At 53.5% G+C, this 14,196-nt stretch overlaps 7 protein-coding genes across 7 annotated transcripts; 4 read left to right on the plus strand and 3 right to left on the minus strand.

Moving 5' to 3' along the window:
- Nucleotides 1-492: 492 nt before the first annotated feature.
- PPTG_08946 (hypothetical protein) lies at nt 493-2,218 on the minus strand. Its single transcript, XM_008903695.1, has 2 exons — nt 1,785-2,218; nt 493-1,699 (listed from the first exon to the last, which is right to left on the minus strand). Exons 1-2 carry the CDS (start codon nt 2,049-2,051, stop codon nt 728-730), a joined length of 1,239 nt encoding a protein of 412 aa, XP_008901943.1. The 5' UTR covers nt 2,052-2,218; the 3' UTR covers nt 493-727.
- On the minus strand, nt 2,194-5,473 carry PPTG_08947 (hypothetical protein). The gene has a single exon (XM_008903696.1). The coding sequence runs from the start codon at nt 5,236-5,238 to the stop codon at nt 2,371-2,373; it is 2,868 nt and encodes a 955-aa protein (XP_008901944.1). The 5' UTR covers nt 5,239-5,473; the 3' UTR covers nt 2,194-2,370.
- An 812-nt stretch (nt 5,474-6,285) lies between these two features.
- PPTG_08948 (hypothetical protein) lies at nt 6,286-8,663 on the plus strand. The gene has a single exon (XM_008903697.1). The coding sequence runs from the start codon at nt 6,502-6,504 to the stop codon at nt 8,449-8,451; it is 1,950 nt and encodes a 649-aa protein (XP_008901945.1). The 5' UTR covers nt 6,286-6,501; the 3' UTR covers nt 8,452-8,663.
- Nucleotides 8,664-9,070: 407 nt separating this feature from the next.
- Nucleotides 9,071-9,946, plus strand: PPTG_08949 (hypothetical protein). Its single transcript, XM_008903698.1, has one exon. The coding sequence runs from the start codon at nt 9,176-9,178 to the stop codon at nt 9,782-9,784; it is 609 nt and encodes a 202-aa protein (XP_008901946.1). The 5' UTR covers nt 9,071-9,175; the 3' UTR covers nt 9,785-9,946.
- A 308-nt stretch (nt 9,947-10,254) lies between these two features.
- PPTG_08950 (hypothetical protein) lies at nt 10,255-11,314 on the plus strand. Its single transcript, XM_008903699.1, has one exon. It carries the CDS (start codon nt 10,528-10,530, stop codon nt 11,080-11,082), a length of 555 nt encoding a protein of 184 aa, XP_008901947.1. The 5' UTR covers nt 10,255-10,527; the 3' UTR covers nt 11,083-11,314.
- Nucleotides 11,315-11,365: 51 nt separating this feature from the next.
- Nucleotides 11,366-12,201, plus strand: PPTG_08951 (hypothetical protein). The gene has a single exon (XM_008903700.1). It carries the CDS (start codon nt 11,570-11,572, stop codon nt 12,119-12,121), a length of 552 nt encoding a protein of 183 aa, XP_008901948.1. The 5' UTR covers nt 11,366-11,569; the 3' UTR covers nt 12,122-12,201.
- Nucleotides 12,182-13,678, minus strand: PPTG_08952 (hypothetical protein). Its single transcript, XM_008903701.1, has one exon. The coding sequence runs from the start codon at nt 13,577-13,579 to the stop codon at nt 12,323-12,325; it is 1,257 nt and encodes a 418-aa protein (XP_008901949.1). The 5' UTR covers nt 13,580-13,678; the 3' UTR covers nt 12,182-12,322.
- Between the last annotated feature and the right edge of the window lie 518 nt (nt 13,679-14,196).

Consider the following 14,196-nt stretch of genomic DNA (forward strand, 5'->3'; position numbering starts at 1 on the left):
GGGGTAAGATATTTAGTGTACAGACATAATGTTCATGTATGTTAAATTTTAATTATACTTCGAAGTAAAAAATAATGCCAAAACGACAACCTTTTGGTGCGGAATTTTGAACGTGCACTACATATACTAGCAAGCTTATGACTTGAATGCAGACATGGTAGAATGCAGAAGTGCTAAGTGCTCCTTGTCTCCTCCAGTACCTCCCCGACTTTGAAAACCATCGGGTTCTGTTGGTTTTGCCCCGAAGAAAGGTTACAATCAGGGTAATTGAAACTAAACATGAGTTATACATGTACAGCTCATGAACTAGCTACTAGTATTGTATACCCCATACTAATGCTGTTGACATGTTTTGTACCGGATTACATGATCATGTAATCCTGAATCGACTAATTAATGAATTGACTGCAATTTACCTGTACATGTAGTCGGTAGTACAGTGTAAACAACGTTAAAGAACTGATCCGTCTTGGCAAATTTTTTTGTCTCTTCCCTAAGCTCTATTCGCCGGAGTCCATTGCGACCACTGAAACGCGTCGCTCACAGCGATCTTCCTGCACTTATGTTTCGAACTCCTTGTTCGTCACTCACTAGCCGACATTTCATCCAATTTATTTGCGAAAAATTTTAAATACTACTACAGGGGGCCACTTCCCCTTCATCTCGGGCGACTACATCACTACACATGCCATGCACAACGTGGCCCTCCTCTTTTGTTGGCGTCACTTCAACCGTGCGTCAAACGGAATTTGTTGTGCCCCACCGCTGTCTGCCAGCGCACGACGCCCGCCACCACCTCCATCATGAGATAGCGAAGATACTCCATCGACTGGTTCTCCACGCAGCCACCGAAGGTCACCTCACATGCCGGGATACCGTCGGGCGTCGTCTTCTCCAAGAACGTATACCAGTTGAAGAGATTCACGTAGTTGCTCTCCGTGGCGGCAAATTGTCGCTGGCCTTCGGACAGCGGAATGGAGCGATACGTGATGAGGTATCCGCCGTCGATGCGGCCGCGAGCGATCAGGAGGATCGAGTGGTGCACCTTGTCGCCGTTGCTTACGCTCAGCCGCACAATAGCGCAGTCGTCGGTCACACGCTGCAGCATCTCTAACGCCACTGTACGCGGTTGCATGTGACGATAGAGTTTAAAGTCTGTGAGCAGATTCCACGTCTTGTACACGAGCTCCGAGGGCGGCACATACTCGAACTGCTGCGAGAGCATAAAGCGCAGTGAACTGGCGTTCAGAATGCGCTTGTCGCTCCATCCCAGCACCTCCGTGTCCAGGGATTCAAAGTCGCGTTCGGCACGGAAGGCCATGATACTCTCGTAGCTCTCTTTGACGCAAGCCATGACGACGTCTAGTGACAAGGGGCGACGGAACAGTACACGTTGGAAGATGGGGGCTTCCACCAGCCGATCCTCGTTGGAATCCTTGTCATCTGAATCGTAGTGAGAGTCCGAGATCCCCGATGATGACGAAGAGGCTCCGTACTCGGACAGAATAGTCTGGTACGTGCTGTTCTGCATGTCGTAAGCACGCAGTTTCTTACGCAGTTCCTGCTGCTCCTGACGGAGCTGGTCAATGAGACTGATGGTGTCCAGAAGCGCTGGGTTCTGCGACAGCGCCTCGAGTTTGAGTCTCGCGCGCTGGCGCTCCAGCGCCTCCATCTCTTCGCGCATCTGCAAGATTCGTGTCTGTGATTTATCAGAAGCCAATCACGGCAGAAATGGGTGAGCATGTGGAGAGGTCATATACATGTGCTGACATGGCTTCACTCACTTTGAGCGCGTTCGTGCGACGCCGCTCGTTAGCGTTGTGTCTCGAGCGGCGTTGCTCGTCATTGAGCGCCGCTGTGGGCCGCATCGTCGGCGAGGCGGCCGAGGCCTGGGACGCGGGGGGCGTAGGCCCAGAGGCCGCCGTCGTCTCGATGCTACACTTGGCGGACTGTACGCCCGTCGCCAGCAGCTCGCTCTCAAAGAGCTCCGCGCCGTCGGAGGTGCTGACGTTCAGCACGATTGGTTCGCACGTTCGCGGCGCCCAGCTCATTCTTTCGCGGGTTTAACAGCAGGCGCCACTGAGCAACGCGTGGCACGGACGCTTGATGACTGCAGCGGCTAGAAACCTACGGGAATTATGGCGACCGTCGTGCACGGCAGTGAAATTTTGAGCTGTCTAGCCAGAGACGCCAGTGCGTGTCAAACATCTTGGAGTTTGTATGTCAAAAACCGACTAAGTACGTTTCGGGGTCTCGACAATGCGACGACTCTTCCCATCGAAATGGCTACATAGACCGCCATTTTGACGAAAAGTGTATGAGAGGCGTCTTCAACCTACACTAAAATGTATCTACGACCTACCGGGCGGCTCACGGGCCTTCACGAGCGTTCTCCTGGGCAGCATCTTGCCAGGCCTTGTGCACGTTGCCAACCTTGAGTAGATCTTGACGCACATCCTTTACCATTCGTAGTCTGCGGTTCTGGTTGAAGCCGTCGGGGCACATCTTCGTCTTAAAGTCGACCAAAGCCTGGTTGAACACCTTGATGCTTGTGCAGACTCCGTAGGCTTCCAGCATGAGCTGCTTGTCGCGACTGCGCTTGGCCAACGTCCAGACGCTCGCGGGTGGTGATGCCAGCAGCCACGAGTCGCACGCGAACATGTCGTTGGGCATCAGCTGCTTGTAGAACATCCACTTGAGTCCACGGTCGTCCTCAGCTTCGTACGAGTGGCAGCCATGCAACAACGGCGGGGCTTCACCCGGGATGATCGGAGTCACTGGGTCCTCACACGGATTGCCCTTCATAATATTGACAAAACCAGTGTAGTCATCTGCCTTGTTGCCCAGCGCCAGATTGTCAAATGTCGTGTGTTTCACATTATGCTTCGCCGCAGCAAGCGAGTAGCCCAGCATTTCACTCATCCAGTGCTCACGGTTCATCTGCTCCCGCTTAAGTACCGTCATGTTGCAGTAGTCGTCCATCAGCTGAGTCAGATCCTTGCGCGTGATAGCGTACGGAGGACCAACCGCAAAATACTCGGTAGCATCGGCCTTCGACACCTTCGCACACTCCGGACAGATTGAGCTGCTGTTCTCAAAGGCCGCAGTGCCCAGATACTGCGACCATCGCTGAGCTACAGCCACACCGTCCGTCACCGAGTCGCTCACATCGTCACGAGAACCAGCGTACACGAAGAAGCGCTTGTACTGCCGCATACCTTCAATCACCTCTGCGTCTTGTTCGTAGTTGCCCGAGTCCACACCTTTCGCTGTCGTCACACGACCGCCAGTGTTGACTGCAAACGGCCGGATGAACAGGAAGTCTGGATCCAGCACGACGATGAGCTCCTCGCGCACTGGAGGATTGGCGGACTCCAGCCAGTCCCGCAGGCCGAACGGCTTGTTGTACGGCGCGTAGTCGTCTGGTGTCGAAGCCTTTTCAACACTATCGGACACCTCCTTGAAACTCGGAAGCGAACGGAAGTCGCGCGTGACGTGAATACGCAGATGTGGAGCAGACTTTTGCGTACGACGAAGCAGCTCCTTCACTGCGTCATCCGAGCAGCCACTTACGATGCGTGTGAGAGCCCCACGCTGACCCACTCGCACGAAACTCTGTGCTAGAGCCTCACTCTGCCAGTCCTGGTACGGCTCACAAGAAGTCGTGAACACAAAATGCAGTTCATCGCTTCCTTCTTGCCCAGGTTTGGGGTCGTTTTCTGCTGCTTTCTTCCTCTTGTAGTTGCCAAAGTAAACGGGCGGCTCCTCTTCCATTTGAGTGCCTTCTGCGAGTGCCACAGCAGTGCTCCATGCCTCCTTCTTGAACTCCATGGGGATACGACGATTGTGGTTGAAGCCAGTGGGGCAAACATGCGAGCGGTAACTCTCAGACGCGCTGTTGTAAGCCTCCACAGCGAGACAAACACTCATGGTGTGACGACGACGAAGAATGTTGGGCACGCGTTCGTATCCGTTCGTGTGAGTTGCAAGATGCCACAGATAACCGGTCGGTTGGTGCATCATCCAGGCGTCACACGACAAGAAATCCGACGGGACTTTGTCAGCGAAGAAACTCCAGTCACGGCCGTCGATCCATTGAGGGAGAGTGAAGTTGAGTGCACGGATGGAGATCGGATAGGACGACAGTGCCAGGTTCTTCCCTTCAGCCAGCGTCTCGCATGGATTGTGCTTGATATCGTCCACGAAGTCCCAGTTCTGGTAGCGAGAAGGGTAGTGGTGTACACTGAGAACACCAGACACTCCGATAAGAGTCTTCTCGTGGGCAGCAGCGATAGGAACAGCGAGGTAACGCTGTTCATGAGCCAGTTTGTCCCACAAATCCACAGCAGTAGGCAGAATCTCCTGCCACGCGCTCACTTCTGCCACAAATGGAGCAATGGCAGCATATTCACGCCAGTCATCCAGAAGCAGAGCGCGAGAGTTCGTCGGTAGGATACTGCGTAGCTGTTCATCCGTCAATGGGAATCGTTTAGGCCAGTACCAAGACGCGTCCTGGCCGAAAATGCGAGCATCAACAACGTCGTTCGCTTCGGCCATGAGGTTCCACATGTCCAGCTTCTTGGTGAAGATCGCGTCGCTGTCCACGGCTATGACAAAGTCGTCGGATGCCAGGGCATAGCGCTCTTCAAACGGCACTGCGCGATTGTCACTGAACTCTCCAGCGTCTGACCCCAGCAGCCATTTAGACAAGACCACGGGGTTCAAAGTCGTTGTGAGGATCTTCTCGCCGAACGTCGTCTTCACCGCCGAGACGTCCGGGTAATGTCTGGTCTGTACGTTATGACGCGGGTCTTTCTTGCGCATGAGCTCTGTGGCCTCCTCGGACGTGCAGCCATAAAGTAAATGAGTGACGTTGCCGTCGTATCCTGTGCGACGCAGTGTGAAGGCGAGCACCTCTGCGTGGATAAAGTCGAGGTCGCGACAAGTGGACGTGAAGACCAGGTGCTTGACCTGGCGCGTGGCGGACGCGTCCACCAGCATGTCTCCATCCGCCTCATTGGGCTTATTGGGCGCACCATCGAAGGAACGCCAGCCCTTGCCGGTCGCTGTGATGGAATTGGTGGAGACTGTGGATGTGGCGAAAAAGCGGAGGTTGAAGTACATGTACAGCACGAAGATGAGGCCTAGAGCGATGAACGCTGCATTGCGCACGTTCAACTTGGCTTGGCGGTGGCTGGCCACTGCGCGCTTGCCCGATTTCTGCCGCTGCGGGAGCATTTCGGTGGATTATTGTCGCTGGATCTTAGGCGGTGCAGACACTAAACGGGCTGGAGCGACGCGTCTGGAGTGAATAGGAAGACACCGCTGCCACGAGAGGGAACGTGGCAAGCAGGTGCAGGTGAGGAGGGTAACAGCTATGGAGCTGAGGACTCGTCGACAGCGGGAGGGGCGGGCACAAGAGCACGCGGCGTCGTAGTCTTGTCGGCTGTGAAGTTTTCGAGTGAGGTGGCAAAGATTAGAGCATAGCAGTATTAGGGTAGTACTTCGACATGGGTTCATTTCAGGATTTGCACAGGTTACTATAGTACTATTGTAAAGGTGTCAGAATGCACAACAAGGACTGAGGAGTTTTCGGCTCAAAGTAGTGAACGTTGTGAACGTCGTGGGTAAGTACTAGTAAATGAATCAAGCAGCGCTACCACAAGCCTAGCACTTAAGCAGATTGCAGAAGAGCCCCAGGATTCTAGTACTTTAGAGTCTTCTTACTGGGTCGGATCACAATCAAGGTGTGGTTTACCTTTTATTGCTTCTGAAGTCGTGACGTCAGTTGGCAGTAAACTCGGAAGCCCAATATGCACAACAGTGCGGTTCGTCTTGTGGTTATACCTTAGGTGGTCTACATGATTAGCTAAAAGGCATGTGTGAAGTTACTGAGCATGCATGGCGTTACTCAATTACAATCTTGTCTTGTCAACAATCAAAATAAGGTTTCGACACGATATCTGTTGGAGCAGCGATGCTGAGCGTGACTTGTGGGCTCCTGCGATACTTCTCAGCAACATCAAGCTCGGCAAGCAGTAATTGGTCGTGTCTTGAAGGTTTAGTAAAGGCGTTTCCGCGTAGTATCCCTGCAGTAGCAGATCAAAGTTAATATAATGATACATTCTAAGGTACTACTATAATTTTGAGAATGCATGTCTTTGGACCGAATGATTATTCGAGGTTCTCAGCCAATCACCGGCGACATGAATGATGAAATTGAATTTTCATCATAACGAAATGGATACGCGCACAGTCTCACACCGAGTTTATTTGACTTTTTATATTTTGATAGTGATGGGTCAAAAGTACCGATAGATGTCATGAACGCCGTGTCCAATTCCTCCGCAATAACCCAAGGTTTCGTCCAATTTCACCCGCTCATATCCAAACTGTGCAATTATCCAGTCATTGTTTTCGTCCTTTCGTCAACTGATGGTCGCTTGGTCGTGAAGATGCCAGCGCAAGTCTGAGTGCACGCCCTCACTTCAACTGCTTGTCATGCGGCTGCCGCTGCCCACGGATTTCTTCGCGCCCGTACGGCTTTCCGCAGCCGAAGTCCATGATCTGCAGCGTGTGGAGGCGCGGCTTCTCTCCGTCTACCTGGCCAGCTACGACGCACACGCGGACGCTGCGCAATCTGGTTGGAAGCTGGTGGGACAGCGTGAAGGCGTCAAGATCTTTCGCCAGCGGCCCACGAAGAGGAAGAAGGTGAAGCGGGCGCAGCGAGGCCAGCCAGAGCCCGATCCCGAACCCGATATAACTAGGCGCCAGTCGCGCACTGAGGAGCACGAGCTGCCGGCGCTTCGTCTCGTTGGCAGCGTGGACGGAGCGCTAGAGGACGTTCTGTATGGATCCATGTGGAGATCCGGTCGGGAACGCGCGGCTAGAGCGCATTTCACTGGCGACGGAGTGGCGGACGGCGCTGTGCTCTGCTCTGTGGAGAGTCCGTCGAGTGCGGACCCTTTCCGATCATTGAGTATCAAGTGGGCACTGAAACGCGCGCCACACGGCGGACTGGTGGTCAAAGACCGGGACTTCTGCTATTTGGCAGCGGCTGGCGTCGTGCACTCGCCTAGGACGGGCGTAAAGCTCGGCTATCGACTGCGTCACTCGATCACGTTCCCGTCCTGTCCGCCGTTCCAGAACCACTCGGTGGTGAGAGGACAGATCTTCTTGTGCTCGTTCTTTAGACAGCTACGTAATGGTAGAGTGGGAGTGTTTCATGAAGGGAAATACGATGTTGGAGGGGGAAATGGGACAATTGGACTGGGGCTGCCGAAATCCATTGCCGAGAAGAGCATTGTGGAGACGCTGTTGAGTCTGGCGGATGTACGAGCCTGTGCGCTGGCCAAGAAACTGGCTAGAGAGGTGGAAAACACAGAGGCGGAGCGTGCAGTGGCCTCATTATCGATTTCTTCGGTCCAGGAATCGCTCGACGGCGAGAGGCGCTGCGGGATGTGTCTGCGTCGTCTTGGTAGTGCCCTGAAGCGGCGGTGTGCGGCTTGTCGTCACTGGACGTGCACTCAGTGCAGTGTACGACAGGAAACTATCCCGTCAGCCAGAGTTACGTGGATAAATGAGCCTGTATTGGCTCGTTGTTTCTGCAAGGCTTGTGTTGCCAAGGTGCTGCGTGATGATGCCACGAAATACGCGTCCCGTGATGCCAATGGAGACGACTACGAAGTCACCAGTGGGCGGTGGGGTCACGATGATATTCCTGAAGAGGAGGAGGGCGACGAGGAGGAAGTTCGTGTCTTAAATCGTCGCCACTCAATGGTGCTGTTCTCAGTGAACACCCACTACGAAGCCGACGATCTTTCTCGACAGCATCGACTGGTGACGGTAGCTACTGGAGCTCCCAGTAGCACCGAGTTCGGGTCTCGTACGTCCGTATCGCGCTTGTCTGCCAAGCAAGTATCAGTGGACAGCGACGCCATGAACACCGTCAACAGCTCGCCGCCTGATAATCGCCGACGTCGCAGTGCTACGCCCGCTTTAGCTAATGAAATGCACACTCCAGAAAGAAGTCGACCTAGACGGCGTCTCAGTATGAGTACGCCCGATATCCTGCTGCGTAGCGATGTGGGCAAGCGCAACTGGGCGTCTTCAACGTCGGCACTCTCACTTCAGTCCCCACAGCGACACATTGATGGCTCGCCGATTGTAAATATCAATCGCCGTCGCCGTTCTGGAAGTTTGTCGCCGTGTGTGCGCCGAGTTAGCTTCGGCAGCAATTGCAGTTCTGGCGGAAAGAGCGACGAGATTCGTGTGCGTATTGTCACACCCAAGCGAAGTCAACCTGCTGCTGCCTATACTCCATACTTTGCGTCTGCGGGGGTCTCGTCGTCGAGAAGAACGTCGGTGGATTCTGGCCCTCCGTCCATACGAACCGTGCACAATCGGTTCTTCCGTGACCTGTATGGCAACCAGATTGCAACACGAAAGTAGAGTGGCTGAGTATTGGCATCGCCGACTGTATGAAATGTTAAGCTAAAGGAAAGAAACGCTCAAGTCTGCCCATATCACGTCGTCGCGATATCGTTCGAGCTCAAAACTTTTGTAGTTACGAACACAAATTTTACTGTGTTCGGTTCGGATCAACTGAAAAATGACAGATGCGGCTTGTGAATAATGACACATATTTTAATACGTTCGTCAACTATCTGTCATTTTAACAAAAGCCGCCCGTTTTCTCGATGGCACGCACTTCGATTCTCAGAGTGTCGCTGCGTCTGATACTCGGTAGGTGTAGCGCTGCACTTGGGTACCAAGTGAGCTCTATTCGCGTTTACCAGCTCCTCTCAGCTCGGTTATAGTGATCGTCTCTATTACTCACTCTTCGAACAGAAGCAACTCGGCTCGACAATAAACCGTCCATAGAAACTAGTGAGTCCTTAAAAGTTGTTGCATTGTGCATTGTGCGCGCCAGTAACTGCTTCGTGCTGTGATTGGCTGGCAACTTCAACTTGGATCCGTTATCAGACCTCATGGGTCGCTGTTGTCGCCTGTCCGGAGACAATTTTCGCAAGCCTGTCGTCGACGACGCGAGCTATCGTCGCCCGTAGCTCTTGACCAGTGAAGCACACGGCCTCGATCATTCCGGAATTTCCTTCGTCTTAGCGAACTCCATTTCCTCACCTTTCGGGTATTTACTCTCTTTCCTTCGAACACCATGAAGACCTCGACGTTCCTGCTCCTCGCTGTTGCGGTTGGTGCCAGTGCCGCTCAGAACGAGACCCAGACGTGCGATATGGGCGCCATCGAGGGCAAATTGCTGCCGAACGGCACGACCTGGCACGACAGCTGCGCCGCCGCTACGGGCGTAGACGTGTTCGATCTCAGCTCGCTCCCGACGAAGACAGAGGCCAAGACCGTCCAGCAATCGCGAGACTGCGTCAACTACCTTAACCAGCTCAACCAGAAGGCCAACTCGGAGATCCAATGCCAGACGACGGTGGGCGACCAGACCGTCAGTTTCGCTTCGCTGCTTACGGATCTGCTCAAGGGCCAATCCAGCAACAAGACCAAGGAAGCTGTTGTCGGCTCGGACAGCATGTCCGGCAGCGTATCGCTATCCGCCAGTGACTCGGACAGTGAATCCGCCTCAGCTAGTGCCTCAGGCAGCGAGTCCGAAGAGAGCAGCTCTGGGTCAGAGGAGGACGCGTCAGCAGACGCTCAGAAGGACAGCGAGAGCGCCTCCAAGAGCAGTGCCGCCGCCATCACCGCCACCTTTTCCGTCGTCGCAGCTGCCGCGACCACCGTGCTCGCTTTTGCACTTTAGACTTGTGGTCAGCGTCTGCGACTACCACTGCCAATTAAAGTTTTGAGCGTTGATGATAAATCTCCTTTTTACATTTTGAAGCATTCGTTGACGTTGTGCGTGCTTACTTTTACGCCGACCGAAACATAAACATATCAGCATCTGCACGATTGATCATCGCCCTGCTCAAGCGAGTTCTTACTATCCATGGCTAGCATTACTGCATATCGTGACACTGAGAAGGTTGTTGCCACCTCCACAATGTAGCATGAAGACGGGTAAGAATTCCGACCTGATGGTTCCTCATCGCTGCTACCGCACAGGTTATGCGGCGTTCGTCCTACCCATGCAATGCAAAGTTCAAGGCGGGTAAAGCGCAGCGAAGACGTCGGAGCGTTCAGCTGTTCGATAGCACGAAAGAAACCGAGTTTTGAACCGTTTCGAAATCGAACTGCGCGCTCTGATTGGCTTGCAAATCGTAGAGTTGGTTTCGCTAGTGGAGTCAGATACTGCAACCACCTACACCTGTTGGAAAATGGTCTTGCGCTGCCACGAGCACACGCCAAATGGTGCGCCGTATGGGGTGACTATGGGGTTAACTGCTGTATGTCGTCTCCTTTCGTCGGTTCATGGTCAAGCAACGGTAGAGACGATTCGACGGCGATACTGGACGTCCGTCCTCCACATTCCTCACTTGTCAATTTCACTCGAGCCCAGCACTCGACTATCTTTCCTCCACCCAGCACCTCATCGTTACCACCAAGATGAAGACTGCCATCGTGTCTGCTGCCGCTTTGGTCGCCGCCGCCGCTTACTCAAGCGCTGCTGACTGTGACATGTCCAAGATCGAGAGTATGCTCTACCCGAACGCCACCCAGGGCCTCGCCGACTGCGAGAACGCCACGGGCATCGACATCTTCGCTGTGGGTCAGTTCCCCACCTCGGATCAGGTCACGCAGCTCTCACAGAACGTCGACTGCGCCGACTACCTGAACCAGATCAACCAGGTGGCCAACGCCGAGATCCAGTGTAACGTCACGATCGAGGGCGTCCCCGTAAACTTTGGCAAGCTCATCGCCGACTTCCTCACTGGCAAAACCGGAAACGAATCGGACTCTGGCAGTGGCTCCATCGAAATCCCGAGCGAAAGCGCGTCTGGATCGGTGGGCTCGGGCTCGGCCAACCTCGACAGCTCGGCCACCAGCTCTGGGTCGACGGCTGCTTCCGACTCGACCGGAAGCAGTGGCGCATCAAGTGCTCAAACTCTCTCCTTCGTCGCCTATGGCGTTGCTGCCGTGATTGCCATGGCACTGCACTAAGTAGTTGCGGATAGAGTTAACGTAGTGCCACAGGTTGCCCTAATGCAAGCTTTCTGTGTACTTTTACTTTTGCACTGAAAAAGTGCCATATTTTGATTTTTCTTATCCAGTGTCAACAACTTGGAGCTCAATGAAAACCAGAGAATGTGACTAACGTACACGTAATTCATTTACGAGTTTTGCGTGGTGCCATTTTTTCTTTGGACCGCTTGGTCGCACTACCGATATAACCTACTGAGAGTCGTTTTCGATGTTGCAGTTTTCAGCATCTCCAACTGCAGTTTTAGGTTGCGTGTCGAAGACGATAAGCTAGGGATCGCAATCGAGAGATAAATGTGGCAGGCATCAGTCTCATGAGCCGTTGGCTCCATTTTTGCCAAGAATACTACGGCAAGAGCTCTCTTGTTCCGAACTGCGAAGGCTCATTAGCCCAGATTCCAGCCACCAAGCAAGTCGACTAACGATTCACCACGCACTTTGCAACACCATGAAGACCGCCTTCCTGTCAGCCCTCGCTGTTGCTGGAGCAATTGGCATGGCTGTCACGGCCACAGAGTGCGACTTGACGAGTATTGAAGATACTTTGCTGGCCAACTCGACGATCGCAGCCAAAATGACGCCCGCTCAAGAGAAGTGCGAAGAAGACACGGGTGTTGACATTTTCGCCATCACCGAGTTCCCGACAAAGGAGGTTGCTCTGGAGATTCAGCAGAGTGACGATGGCTGCAACGTTCTCATCAACCTCGTCAACGGATACACTAACATCAACACCCAGTGCACTCTCGAGATCAATGGTACCGTCGTGATATACGGAAGGCTGATCAGCGACTTTCTCGATGGTAAAACCGGTAACGAGACTGACTCAAGCAGTGACTCCGGCAGTGAAAGTGAAAGCGAAAGCGCCTCCAGCTCCGCATCTGAATCTGGAAGCAGTTCCAGTTCTGCGTCGACCTCAGGCTCTACCTCCAGTGCGTCGACTACGGCACTTTCCATCGTGACTTACGGTGCCATCGCCGCCATCGCTGCTGCACTGCGCTAGACTAGCGATCACGACTTCGAGCATGTCGTTTAAAAAACAACTGCAAGAAAAAATAAAATTGACAAAATGAAAGTGTTAACCATTTTTTTTTTTTTATAAATTTAGATGAAGCATGAGCTCACGCTGCAACAAAGGCAATGCTGTGTATTAAAATGCTGCAAGAGTTCAGGTTCATATGAATACAGAATTTACTATAGTATACTACGACAGGAGGAAGTCGATGGCATGACGACTGGACTGCGGTGGTCTCGATTTCCCATCATTTGGTCCGTCATTTTCATTGTTTTCCGATGTGAAGGCATCAGCATCACTGTCAGCGTCCGTCACACACGCACTTGTGCCAGCGCCGCTGTAGTACTCGACCAGGTCTTGGTTCTCCTGATCGAGTTCTTGTACCCTGTTGTTATCTTTTCCCTCGTCTCCGAGTCTGCACTCGTCCGCTATCCGCGCTTGTTGCATCAGTAGCGCAATGTCCGAGACGCTGGCTCCAGCTTGGACCAGCGCGTCCACAAATCCCACATCCGAGTCGTAGATGAGGATCTGGCCTTGTGGCGAGAACTGGAAGCGGTTCACGCCATGGTAAACGACCTCGCGGCCGATGAACTTGTTGACCAGCTCCTCATTATCGGCAGCATGTGGGAAAACGTTATCGAAAGTGTCTTGTGAGAAGACGACGTGCAGATCGGAGCGCACCGTCACCATAGGGCTATCTTCTTCCCCGGACACTTCAACCCCGACGACCACGACGCTTATACTCGAGTGGTAGCTCGTGTATCGCTTCCACTGGTCCAGTAGCGACTTTGGGCCGCTGGCTTCACCGAACTGAACTTCCAAATCCATGGCGCTGTCCAAGAACGCCTTCTGTTTCGCCTCTAATGACTCATCGGAGCTGTCAATAGACACGTCGGTGAGCATCGCAGGTCGCTTCTGACCGACGCCTCGAACTGACGGCATACCGTACTCGAACATCGAGAAATACGCTCGTGTCAGACGCACAAGCGATCCGCCCATGCTGTTGCGAGTGTACAGCACTTTGTCGGCGCGTACGCCGCGTAGGAATCCGAGGTCCTCGACCTCCTGACGCAGAGAGTTCACGATGGCCAGCAGGTCGTCCTCGTATTTCTTGCGACGCGCACGGAAGGCGCGACCGCGTTCGCTGTTGGTCTTGGACCGTTTCACGACCACCGCGCACGAGTCGTCGTTGTCATTATCGTGCTCTTCCTCCGGCTGCTGAGGACCCAGCTGGGGAGGGAGTAGACGCGCGTAGCTGGCCGCATCAGTGGACATCTCGGAGTGCTTGAGGCCGCGCATCATGGCGTCCCAGAGCTGCGGGCGCACTTGCCCGCCCACCCGAAAGCGCGCGGCCGGCGCCAGCCGACGGAACTCGTTCTCGAGGTGCAGTACGCGAACGGCGTCCGCTATTGGTCGCTCGAAGACGGACGCGCGGTGGCAATGCATTGTATGGGAGTTCCAGGGGCCTTGTACCTGTCCAGCGCTAAGACAAATGAACCCCCTGGTTACTCCTGTTGCTGTTCCTGGCGCACGCCTGATACCTTTGGCAAAAAATTCTATTTTTCAACCGACGCTCCAAAAGCCTCACTAAACTGATAATGGGGGATAAATGGAAAATTGGAGGATACAAGGATAGAGATCGACTGTTTGCGAAAGCGATGGAATGGAGCTTAGTACTCCCCAATGAAGCCCTCCCTTATGGAAATCATTGACACTGTCAAGTAGCACACACTACGCAGGTATCAGCTGTCAAAGGTGATCTAGCTGCTCATTTACACTTGGAATTTGTATTGCCGCTTGCGCCCTTTGGCAGCCATTTAGATTGGTCGTCATGGCATACGGTACGTCTGTCTGACGTGACTAAAGGCATTGGTCTGGAGCAGCTTAAGAAGAAGGTTTCGAATGACAAACGGCGGTTGGACTTCGCTCACGAACGCGCAACGCTAAAAAGGCTGAAGGGGGTTCAAATGTTGCTGGCCGCGAAGCTACAGACGACGAGCACTCAAGGTTTTCGCTCTAAAACAGCTACCACACCTACTACACTGTAGTACTTCCGGAGCACC

Source organism: Phytophthora parasitica, assembly GCF_000247585.1.
Source record: "Phytophthora parasitica INRA-310 unplaced genomic scaffold supercont2.16, whole genome shotgun sequence".
In the NCBI taxonomy this organism is placed as follows: domain Eukaryota; phylum Oomycota; class Peronosporomycetes; order Peronosporales; family Peronosporaceae; genus Phytophthora; species Phytophthora nicotianae.